At 36.5% G+C, this 13,051-nt stretch overlaps 1 protein-coding gene across 1 annotated transcript in view; it reads left to right on the top strand.

The window, feature by feature from the left end:
* The first annotated feature begins 37 nt into the window (after positions 1-37).
* The window catches only part of LOC140145217 (uncharacterized), a 32,477-nt gene continuing 19,463 nt past the window's right edge, over positions 38-13,051 (top strand). The window contains exon 1 of the mRNA XM_072166989.1: positions 38-210. Coding sequence (XP_072023090.1) covers positions 177-210 — 34 coding nt within the window. The 5' untranslated portion in view covers positions 38-176. The remainder of the gene's footprint in view (positions 211-13,051) is intronic.

Here is a 13,051-nt window from a genome sequence, read left to right as displayed (position 1 = left end):
ATGTTGACATCTGACGTCATCAGTTTTGCATGACAGCCTGAAGCGAAAGGAATCGAAAAAGTACGGGAAACAGAACTGTGAAAGTCATGAAAGTTTTAAATATGCATGTATGATGCGACGGATTCCCAGACGGATTTGGCTGTAAATTCCTGTAATGGTCTCCTGATTTTTGAAAAATGAAAATGAGAGACGACAGAGACGAAAGCAATGGTATGTAAAATTGAAAGGCAAAAATCCAAAAATTCTGTAAGCTTACCACTACCAGTTACCAATTACCATTTATTCACCACCAGACATAGACTGTAAGGTACTAATTTCGAGGAGCATAACAAACACCAAATTATATTGGTGTCATAACAAACACCAAATTGGTGTTGTATGACCTGCCATGCATGCATTCTTTTGTCGAGAGTTGACATGCATGGTTTTTCAATTTGTGCCGAGTGTTGGCAGACTTGACTACCGGTATGTGACTAGGTATCCCCAGGCAAACCTTAGTTAACACATTTGCTATTCTGTCGGTCGGACATCCGGGCTATCTCTAGTCTCGGGCCCAATCTGCATGTGGCTCACGATTTGTTATGAACAACAGAAACCGTCTGTGAAGGAGGCTACATAGCGATGTTGCTGGAGTGACCTTCAATTTCGGAAAAAGCGACACTCGACCATGGAATTTAATTTTAAGTTTACATAACACCAATGTCAGAAATCATCAACAAAAATCGAATCAGGGACTTGTTTTCACTCGAACATCATCAACCGGAAGTGACGTGACACGGACCGACAGAATACTTTGATCAGCTCGTAATCGGCGGGAATTTTTAGGCTTTTACCACTACGCCGAAAAGTAGACCCAAGTTAAGAGTGTTAGAGTTGACCTGACTGGTATATATTGTGTTTCTTAAAGAAAGAAGACAATGTATTAGGTTGCATTAATAAGAGGGCGCACCACCAAATCACTCCACGATTTATGTACCAGTGAAATTCGGTTAAAATAGTCCACCGCTTATTTCAGCTTGTTGCGGCTTTATTTTCTATAGATATTGTCAAAATTCGCTCGTTTTCAGCTCATTTGCTTCCGACAAGTGTCTGCATGAAAGAATATGAGAAAAAATCCCAATATTTTATTTCAGAGGTGAAGTTTTGGCTCGAATTTGAACAACGTCCGGTTTCAAAAATTGAGTGATATTTTAGGGTTAAATTTGCACCTTTTTTCTTTGCGGCCAAATAGCAAAAAAAGTAGATGGTCACCAATATATTCTGTTAAAAGAATAATATTCTACACGTGATAAGCTTTAATTTGATACCAAACTTTTGATCTATATTACGTTTTTGCAGTGACAAAACGCCATCCAAACGTCGCGTATTTTCCTGTGTTATCCAATGGCGCAATCATTGGTGGTGCGCTCTCTTATAAGCGGCTTTTAAAGTGTGTTGCTATGTACGCGCATTTTTAAAAAAAAAACATAGAATAAGGGCGGAAATCTTAATAAATCATTTTATTTCATTCGCAAATGCTTGAAATAAAGTTTGTTATTAGTTTTAGCAATAATTTTTTTTTATTTATCCAAAAATACAAGTCTCTGACGTTAAGAAAAGCATCAAAAATCTACTTATATGAGCGCTTTTGCTATAGATTTATACCAAATCAGAATAACGTATAAAACTTGTATTTTTGCTTAAAATGCCAAAATAAAAGTAGGCCTAGTTTGAAGATACAGAACGAGAGGGGGGGGGGGTAATTTGACTCAATTTTGTAAATAGGCCTATGTTTAAGGTATTCAAAATATTTGTACATACATAAAGTACTTTTCACAATTAAAAAAATTAAAATTAAAGACTATCTTTTTGCATAAAACATTCAATTTTATGTCCAACCTCTGCAAACTTCTGCATGTTGATAAACACGTTGAAAATTGGGTCTTTTGGTGATTCGAGCTGATTTTAGAGCATCATTTCTTCCGAGCGGAATGTCGCAGAGGATGAAATCTTGGGAAATGACTAGAAACTGTCTCTAGTTTACTTCAAAATGTAAAAATTGGATTTTGATAACTAATGAAGTTTATAAGAGGGCGCACCACCAAATCACTCCACGATTTATGTACCAGTGAATTTCGGTTAAAATAGTCCACCGCTTATTTCAGCTTGTTGCGGCTTTATTTTCTATAGATATTGTCAAAATTCGCTCGTTTTCAGCTCATTTGCTTCCGACAAGTGTCTGCATGAAAGAATATGAGAAAAAATCCCAATATTTTATTTCAGAGGTGAAGTTTTGGCGCGAATTTGAACAACGTCCGGTTTCAAAAATTGAGTGATATTTTAGGGTTAAATTTGCACCTTTTTTCTTTGCGGCCAAATAGCAAAAAAAGTAGATGGTCACCAATATATTCTGTTAAAAGAATAATATTCTACACGTGATAAGCTTTAATTTGATACCAAACTTTTGATCTATATTACGTTTTGCAGTGACAAAACGCCATCCAAACGTCGTATTTTCCTGTGTTATCCAATGGCTCTATCATTGGTGGTGCGCTCTCTTATAAGCGGCTTTTAAAGTGTGTTGCTATGTACGCGCATTTTTACGAAAAAGACATAGAATAAAAGCGGAAATCTTAATAAATCATTTTATTTCATTCGCAAATGCTTGAAATAAAGTTTGTTATTAGTTTTAGCAATAATTTTTTTTATTTATCCAAAATACAAGTCTCTGACGTTAAGAAAAGCATCAAAATCTACTTATATGAGCGCTTTTGCTATAGATTTATACCAAATCAGAATAACGTATAAAACTTGTATTTTTGCTTAAAATGCCAAAATAAAAGTAGGCCTAGTTTGAAGATAGAGAACGAGAGGGGGGGGGGGTAATTTGACTCAATTTTGTAAATAGGCCTATGTTTAAGGTATTCAAAATATTTGTACATACATAAAGTACTTTTCACAATTAAAAAATTAAAATTAAAGACTATCTTTTTGCATAAAACATTCAATTTTATGTCCAACCTCTGCAAACTTCTGCATGTTGATAAACACGTTGAAAATTGGGTCTTTTGGTGATTCGGAGCTGATTTTAGAGCATCATTTCTTCCGAACGGAATGTCGCAGAGGATGAAATCTTGGGAAATGACTAGAAACTGTCTCTAGTTTACTTCAAAATGTAAAAAATTGGATTTTGATAACTAATGACGTTTATAAGAGGGCGCACCACCAAATCACTCCACGATTTATGTACCAGTGAAATTCGGTTAAAATAGTCCACCGCTTATTTCAGCTTGTTGCGGCTTTATTTTCTATAGATATTGTCAAAATTCGCTCGTTTTCAGCTCATTTGCTTCCGACAAGTGTCTGCATGAAAGAATATGAGAAAAAATCCCAATATTTTATTTCAGAGGTGAAGTTTTGGCGCGAATTTGAACAACGTCCGGTTTCAAAAATTGAGTGATATTTTAGGGTTAAATTTGCACCTTTTTTCTTTGCGGCCAAATAGCAAAAAAAGTAGATGGTCACCAATATATTCTGTTAAAAGAATAATATTCTACACGTGATAAGCTTTAATTTGATACCAAACTTTTGATCTATATTACGTTTTGCAGTGACAAAAGCGCCATCCAAACGTCGCGTATTTTCCTGTGTTATCCAATGGCGCAATCATTGGTGGTGCGCTCTCTTATAAGCGGCTTTTAAAGTGTGTTGCTATGTACGCGCATTTTTACAAAAAAAAACATAGAATAAGGCGGAAATCTTAATAAATCATTTTATTTCATTCGCAAATGCTTGAAATAAAGTTTGTTATTAGTTTTAGCAATAATTTTTTTTTTATTTATCCAAAAATACAAGTCTCTGACGTTAAGAAAAGCATCAAAAATCTACTTATATGAGCGCTTTTGCTATAGATTTATACCAAATCAGAATAACGTATAAAACTTGTATTTTTGCTTAAAATGCCAAAATAAAAGTAGGCCTAGTTTGAAGATAGAGAACGAGAGGGGGGTAATTTGACTCAATTTTGTAAATAGGCCTATGTTTAAGGTATTCAAAATATTTGTACATACATAAAGTACTTTAAAAAAAAAAAAAAATTAAAATTAAAGACTATCTTTTTGCATAAAACATTCAATTTTATGTCCAACCTCTGCAAACTTCTGCATGTTGATAAACACGTTGAAAATTGGGTCTTTTGGTGATTCGGAGCTGATTTTAGAGCATCATTTCTTCCGAGCGGAATGTCGCATGAGAGGGATGAAATCTTGGGAAATGACTAGAAACTGTCTCTAGTTTACTTCAAAATGTAAAAAATTGGATTTTGATAACTAATGACGTTTATAAGAGGGCGCACCACCAAATCACGCCACGATTTATGTACCAGTGAAATTCGGTTAAAATAGTCCACCGCTTATTTCAGCTTGTTGCGGCTTTATTTTCTATAGATATTGTCAAAATTCGCTCGTTTTCAGCTCATTTGCTTCCGACAAGTGTCTGCATGAAAGAATATGAGAAAAATCCCAATATTTTATTTCAGAGGTGAAGTTTTGGCGCAATTTGAACAACGTCCGGTTTCAAAAATTGAGTGATATTTTAGGGTTAAATTTGCACCTTTTTTCTTTATGCCAAATAGCAAAAAAAAGTAGATGGTCACCAATATATTCTGTTAAAAGAATAATATTCTACACGTGATAAGCTTTAATTTGATACCAAACTTTTGATCTATATTACGTTTTTGCAGTGACAAAACGCCATCCAAACGTGCGTATTTTCCTGTGTTATCCAATGGCGCAATCATTGGTGGTGCGCTCTCATAATTTATGAATGCTATTGGGAGATGTCACAAGACAATTCTCGAAATAAATTATATTGATATTAATCCGCGATTTTATAAGTCCCGCCGATTACGAGCTGATCAAAGTATAGTCTGCGAAATTCGCCGAGACCGGGGTCCAAACACAATGCATATTTACATAGAAATTTGAATTTTTTTCAAGAATATGTCGGTGAAGGAAACCTACATAAATATGTTTTCTATACTTCACTTGACCCAAATATATGATTTTTTATGGTGATATTTCAAGTCGCACATGGAATTTTAGAGGATTTTGATAGCAGTTCCATTAAAAAAGCTGCTATCGCCATGAGACTAAGATCTAGAAACACCCCTAAATGCCGTTTTGGGGAATTTTGCTAGCAGAATCTTTTTGATGAAAGTCAATCTTTGACAAGAGTCAAGATGTAACTTTGTTACGGAAAGTGCTATGACAAAAATGTTTTCAGTTTTGGCTTTCTTTACTCAAAGGGCTTTAATTTGATATGTAAAATGATGCAGTTTGATGGCAAATTTGAATTCACCTAGCATTAGGCCTGGCATTTTGGGTAATTTTGTACCGGTACCGCCTCATTTTTCGAGGCGGGTAATCGGTACCAAATTTTTTTAAAAGTTTTTTATTTTTTTGGTTTTGTAGTGTCTCTTGACCTAGACCGAAATGCCAGGATCATTCATGGTTGACCTAAAAAAAAAAATTTAAAAAAAAATTTCAAGATATTTTGTATTTTTAATATGAAAATTGATAATTTGTATTCATGTCATAGTCTATTATTTATTAAGGCGATTTAATACCCTTATTTTCATCAGGACTCATCTTCTTTTTTTTGTTGCAAATTTATAAAGTATATAAATATGTTCATCATCTCATCATTCTCATGTCCTGAACTTATGAAATATCTCTACATACAAAGTAGTTTTAAACCATTTTAGAAAATCATTTTAGCCCTATATATTTTTTTGTTTACTGTATCCTGGTAACTGAGATGTGTGTTTCATAACAAACCATAATTTATTCTATTGAACATGTCCAAGTAGAATACATGAATAGAATACATTAAATCCTTTGTTATACTATCTATAGAAATATACTCACTGATTATAACACTGAATAAATTAAATAAGCCTAAATAATCTCTTCCACATAGACAATTTATACTACACCATGTGTGTATCTTCTATAATATGTTGTTAGGAAAAGAGATTAAAAAAGGCTATAAGGTCATCAAAGGTCAGGTTATAGGTCAATTATTCAGGTCAAATTCAGGCATCAATTCTGAATACATGTGATAGTCAGTGATATCATACATGTCATAATGAGGCATCAATTTTGATATTTTGTCTGTTACTGGATATATAATGGCAATGTGTGAGGTGGATATACTAAAATCCCTTGGGATGTATATGGTGAGTACAATTTAGATTGCCTAGTTGAGTTGGATTGGGCAAATAAATATAAAATAGTTACCAAAATCACAAAAATGAAGCTTACGGACAACTACCTAATATGGTGGTATAGGTGACAAAAAATACAATCTTTTTGAACATTGCTGTAGTGTGGTTGTGGTAACCTGTTACCTATGGCTTAATTAAGTTTCAGTGACATAGTGTTGCAAGTTCAAAATACAAAATATAGCTCGACATTGAAAATAGAAGCATTTTAACCGGTTCGTTTTTTGATAGTTGTGGAGCACCAAGTTCATGAAGTCATAAAAGAAATCAGGGACCACTTATTCACATTTTACATATCAACATTATTTCCCTAATGTGTTAGCAACACATATCCAAAATTTTAACGAAATCTGTTGATAGTAAGCTTTCCAAAATGAAGTGAATTTAAATCATCAGTGATGTACCTCCTTTTGGCTTCTATCTTCAAAAGCATGTAAGCTACATTGATACCGATGCCACCAATAAAACGAGAAGATTTGCCCCTTCATTTTGCATACCTTGACCTACCTTGACCTATGCCGTTCACTCCAACTGGGGGTTGAGTGGTGGCATCCGCATCACAATGTCTCGCCAAACTGTTCTGTCATCTGCTGTACGGCTGGCATTTACTATGGAGTTTAGGTCGGTTCTTTTGCAGTCAGCTAGCAGGCAGTCTCTCCACCTCTTTAGCGGTCTTCCTCTAGGTCTGACTCCCTGGATGTGACATTCAAAGGCCATCTTTGGAAGGCGTGAGGGAGGCATTCTCTGGACGTGGCCAAAATAATGCAGTCTCTTCCGGGTTATTCTGTCCAAGATGGAAAATTCAACACCCAGGGTTTTGCGGATGATGGTGTTTCGGATCCTGTCTCTCTGTGTTACTCCCATTATCTTCCTAAGGCACATCATCTCGAAAGTGAGCAGCCGATTCTCATCCTCTCTCTTCAATGTCCAGGTTTCTGCTCCGTAAAGCAATATTGACAAAACAAGGACCTTATAAAGCTCAATTTTGGTGTTGGTTTGGATGTCCTTAGCACTCCAGATACTCTGTAGTCTCTGCACAGCTCCTAGGGCTTTGCCTATTCGAAGTTTAATATCTTCTGAGCAGGATCCTTTTTGGGTGATCTTTCCTCCCAGATATGTGAACTCCTCTACCTGCAGAAGCAAGGTATTGTCAATTGTGATGTTCAGATGGGTGTCTTCTTTGCATATGGCCTGGACTTCTGTTTTTGCATACCACTTTGTCCAATTTTTTTTGTAATTTCTTCACAAAATGCAAAAAAAAGCAAAAAAAAATCAATGGGTGTAGTACCCCCTTAATGATTTCAAAATGCATTGAATTTGAATGCATTTTGAAATCATTAATAGACTATGACATGAATACAAATTATCAATTTTCATATTAAAAATACAAAATATCTTGAAACTTTTTTTTAAAATTTTTTATTTTAGGTCAACCATGAATGATCCTAGCATTTAGGTCTAGGTCCAGGGACACTACAAAACCGAAAAAATAAAAACTTAAAAAAAAAAAAAAAAATTATTTTTTTATTTTTTATTTGGTACCGGGAAGGGTATTTCCTACCGGTAGCGTAATCTCGGCGGGTACCCGTTTACCCGCCGAAAATGCCAAGCCTTACCTAGCATACCTACTATGTCTATGCTACAGTACAGTGGTCATGAAAGGAGTCAATAGATAACCTCTGCCCCACTAATCCCCAGCTATAGGTGACCCCGGAGTGACGTCACAAGCAGTTGACCTCCGTTGACAACAAATCCGATTCAGAAGTCAAATTTGTAGTTTTCTGTGGTTTGTCCCTTTTCAAATCGGCCAAAATACTACCATTTCTATAACTTCTCGACATGGGGCCTCCAGCCAACAACAAAAATAAAGACTCTCCTCTACATGTTCATGTGTTCAGCTTCACATAAAATGCAATTTTCGCCAAGTATTTAACCTTTATTTTACCGAAATCGGCCGAGAAATTTGCTCGATTCGAGGTCAAAACAGAACGTAAACAACCGAATGAGCTCTGCTACAAGTCTTCAAGTAGTCGCTCAGCTGCACGATCTATTGTGGGTTGAAAAGCAATATGGGAAGGAGGGGGCAGTCAGGATTAGCATATTCATGATATGGGAAGTCAGGATTAGCATATTCATGATATTACTAATTCCACTCGGCTATAGGGGAGGTAATTGACTTGATTGACAAATCACCCAGACCGCGTAGCGCGATCCCTGGGCGATCCCATTACCTCATTCATTTCCAAGTTGTTATCATACCTAAAAGAAGTGGTAGAGTCCACAGAGACCCGGATTGAACGATGTCATCACATGACCATCAGTGTTGAATTATTTGGCAGCTTCGCCGAACACTGCGATCACAGCAAAAATATGAAACTACAAATTCGTGTTTGAACAGAAAGGATTCCGCAGATAATGGTAAATTTAGAATCATTGTACAATGTAGTATAGACTATGAAGTCATTAGATAGTCAATCTTTATGTTTTGGTGTGTTACATGTTGTTACAAAATATAGGAATTTCCTCAACAAAACTCACAAACAATGTCAACAACTTCCACATGGAGTAATTTGTGTTGTTTATCAGGGTCATAGGTCATACGACACCAATTTGGTGTCTTTCCGCGCCTCGGAAAATGGCGTTTACAGTTTATGACTAATCATGACCATGCAAATGATGCATGCATGATTCATGCCACAAATTCATCATTTCATGCCATTCTTCATGTTCTTACACAGTTTTCTTCACACTCATGACACTTCTTTTCTTCTTCACATGTTCATGTTTTCAGTACATGTTCATGACATGTTCTCTATCCTACAACCAGCCTCATCACACTGTTCATCAGTCAAGCCGTTTTAATCATACACACAGTCACATCAAACCAACCGGCAGAAGTGACTACTACATGTATCTTCAATCATATTTTCCACACACCATAAATGACTGGAACTCACTCCCCGAACACATCGTCAATATCAACGACACACTACTTTTCAAGTCAGCCGTGACAAACTACATCTCATCGTCTACTGCATCAAGCAACCAACAAGATTAAATAGCACATGCGCACACCAGGGTTCCCGTTAAGGATTTTAAAATGTGCGTCATGTGTGACGCAAGTTTGCTGACAAGGTTGAAAAAACTTGCATCCAGTGCGTCCATCTGAAATTCACGATCAATCATACCGGGAAACGCAGTGGAATTCCATGATCAGAACGGCAGCCCTGCGGATAAAATCAGCCGCTTCTTTTTAAACATATGTTTAAATCTGTATAAATACTTTATTCAGAGTTTTTTTTCTGTGAACAACAACAGTATACATTCTGTGCATTGAGAATGATTATAGTCCCTTCTCGTAAAGCAGGCATAGTCATTTCATGGCGTCAACTTTTTCTAGGTCAAATCTGTCTCGTTGGAAAGAACTCATCGCTTAAAGCCATATTATAACATTTCTGTAAAAATAGATTAGTATTTATTTTCCATAAAATGTTAGCTTTAATTACTGTCAGATACAATGTATGCCCCCTTTTAATTTTGAGCCGAACAAGTGAGGTAAAGCATAGAAAATTGGAATTGACTACTAGCGCCCATGCATTAGGGTGCATCTATAGCCCCCATAGTTTGCATTATTTTTGTCCATAGCCTTAACATGTTCCACTTGTCCCAAAACTAATCCCTACCAAATTTTGTTGAATTTGGAGTTTGTCTTATGGGGCCACCACAGGCTTAAAGTCCGAAAATGGGCTTGTCCATTGAAACGATGTAGTAAAGTGAACTTTGCACTCTAAAACACACTAATATCCTATAAATGCATGTAATGTGTAAATGGAAAGAAGAGGGCCATATCAAACTTTAACTTTAATACTCTGCTGTGGGATTTGTTTCTTGGATATTCAGATGAGGGTCAAAGGTCAACAGAGTTCAATGTCAACAAAGGTCAAAGGTCAACCAAACAAGGTCAAAGGTCAACAATAAACATATAAATAACAATCAGAGCAAAGTAATACTGCATGTTGTGTAAATCATTGGACTTCTTTTTATCAGTCCTTCCAATAAGATCTTGATCAAGGATTCCACACCTTAGGAAGCGATGATGCAGTAATTGTCAGCTAAATTCAAGCAACCTGGAGCTCTCCACAAAGCCAGGTGGATGGCAAAGCTACTTTACTCAGTAAAGATCTGTTTGCTTGAAGCCCAGATTTCACAGCTGCCACAAGGTACCATAACAGCCGCCCATCAAGTGCCCAAAGTGAGAGAATTTGTTATCTTCGCCACTCTGCTGATCTACAGTTCGTGGTGATTGACCTGCACTTCCGCTGCTGATGCCCATGGCATGACCTCAATCTGTTTCACAAGTTGCTCATGTATGCGGCCCGGGGTATGAGGCTGTGAATCCAGTCATTTCTTCAAGTGCAATTAAAGCTTTGAAGCGTCACCTATGGTACTTGACAGAATGTCAGTATGGTACTTGAGAGATGGTGCCCCTTGCACTGTTTAGTGATATAGTGCCCACAGATGAGCGATGTGTACTCGCTGATAAACTCCTTGCAGTTAAACCTGCAGTAGACATCTTAGCACCTAAGAAGCGGATTGGATTATCCTTTGGAAAGCCTGAGTTTCCAACCAACATCACCGCTGCAACATCTCTTGAGACTTGGTCAATGAAGACTCATGGTTTACTATCCACATCCTGTAAATAAACACTGACTTTCTCACTGAAGATGTTGATACATGGTCAAATTCTTCAGCATATCAAGAATCCTTTGCCAACATTGGAGCCATCAATATGTTATCAACGACTGTGCACTGTGCAGAACGCAGTGCACAGCTTAGCGCGGACTTCTTTGGATGCAGCAAGAATGGAAAAGCACTACCAAAATACACTACAAGTTCTTGAACTAAGCCACAAGAATGAACCAAATCTTGGAAAGTGCAAATCTAACACTAATGATTAAAACCAGACTCCTCAAGAAGCACTGAACTTCTTAATGAATGTAATAGCGAGTGCTGAAAATAGCATTTTAGGATTGTAAAACTCTTTTACGTAAGGCAGCTATTACTTGATACAGCAATCAAGACTGCAAACATAACTGCCATTTACAAAAAAATATGCAAATGCTTTGGAAATGGTCTAAAATATCTTTAAATTGATGCACTTAGCAGTATTGAGAATACAGCAGCTATAATAAAGCACACAAAGTATATGAATCAAAATAGCTGCCTTATGAAATTGTGGTATAGCTTATCATAAATGTTCTGATGGCGGTGGCCCCATAGGACGAGGTCCGATTTGACGAAATTTTGTGTGAGGTATTTATTTTGATAGTGGAACACATTTATGCTATGGACAAAAATCAGGGTTAACATTTTAAAAATAGGGGGGCTATAGATGCACCCTACCATGCATGTTATTCCCGCGGTTGTAATACGGTACGATCAGCGGTCGAATTTGATGGTATCGCATCGCATTTTGCGATGCAATTTCCATCAACTGCTATGCACTTTTCCAAATTGCATCGCTAAAAGTGCTATACATAAATTTGAGCTAAATTTCACGTCGCATTTGCCTCAAAAGTCCCCCAATGCATCGCTATTTGCGAGCCAAATTCCGCGACACGTCGCATTTACCTCAAAACACATCTGGATGATCTGGAATTCCCCGAAAATCAAAAACATCACGCAGTCAGTATTTGCTCATTCTCGTTACATCTAAGATAATTATGCTGTATTCCGTTGCAAAAAATAAGACAAAGCAATGTTGGGTACCATATTGCTGAATCTGTCAAGGTTTATTGCTTATGTCATGCTTATGTTTACTAGCGTTACTCCCCCCCAATTATGCAAGAGAATGTCGCCATTGCACGCACTAACTATACACAAAATCAACATGTTCCTGGTGAAGGGAGTTACCAAAACCATAAGATCAGCGACCTTCGGAAGCTTGCAATATTTTTACGGGGATGAGATAATGTCGAGATAATGTTGAACAAAAATTAATTAGGTGAAGAGTTTACTGAAGACCTAATCTGGTTTTATCGTGTTTGAAGGTTTTTTTCATCAGTGGTATTTTTGCTGTTCTTTATGGTCGTGGAGCGACTTTACCAGGTTTGCAAAATTGCAACATTATTTTTCAATGCTCATTCCTCGCGGTAAAAATATAGCCCTACCCTTTTTTCAAATGCTATGAAATATCTTCCTCAGGGGGAGTATGAATTTCAAATGGAATGAACACATTAAGTAACTCCATTTGAATTTCATACACCCTCTGAGAAAGATTCAACCTGAATCTTGTACTGAGGTAGGATGAGTTTCAAATAGAGCTGATGTGTTCATTACATTTCAAATTCATACTCTCCCTGTGGAAGATTTTTCCAAAATAGTGGGTGTTTTAAATGGAATAGCCCAATTTTGAAAAGTGCAAAGAAATTATCATATGCAATATAAAAATGCTCTCTTGAAATATGGCAGTGAATTTATAATAATTTTTATTTTAAGTGGGTACTACACCCTGGCCAATTTTGTGCCTATTTTTGCATTTTCTCAAAAATTATAGCACATTGGTGACAAGTAAGGTATTATAGGGGCAAGGACTACAACTACTGAACTGAAAATTCAGCAACTCAAGGCAAGTAGTTAATTGATTTATTGATCAAATATTGGTTTCCCTCATTTTTGACTGTAACTCCACAACTGTTGTCTGTGCTGAAATAAAAATTCCAGTGCAGTAGTTGTAGTCCTTGCCCCTATAATATACATATCTTACTTGTCCCCAATGCGCTATAATTT

The sequence above is a fragment of the Amphiura filiformis genome, unplaced genomic scaffold, assembly GCF_039555335.1.
Source record: "Amphiura filiformis unplaced genomic scaffold, Afil_fr2py scaffold_174, whole genome shotgun sequence".
Lineage (NCBI taxonomy): Eukaryota > Metazoa > Echinodermata > Ophiuroidea > Amphilepidida > Amphiuridae > Amphiura > Amphiura filiformis.
The sequence above is the reverse complement of the archived record's forward strand: the minus strand, read 5'-3'. Positions and strand labels throughout refer to the sequence as shown.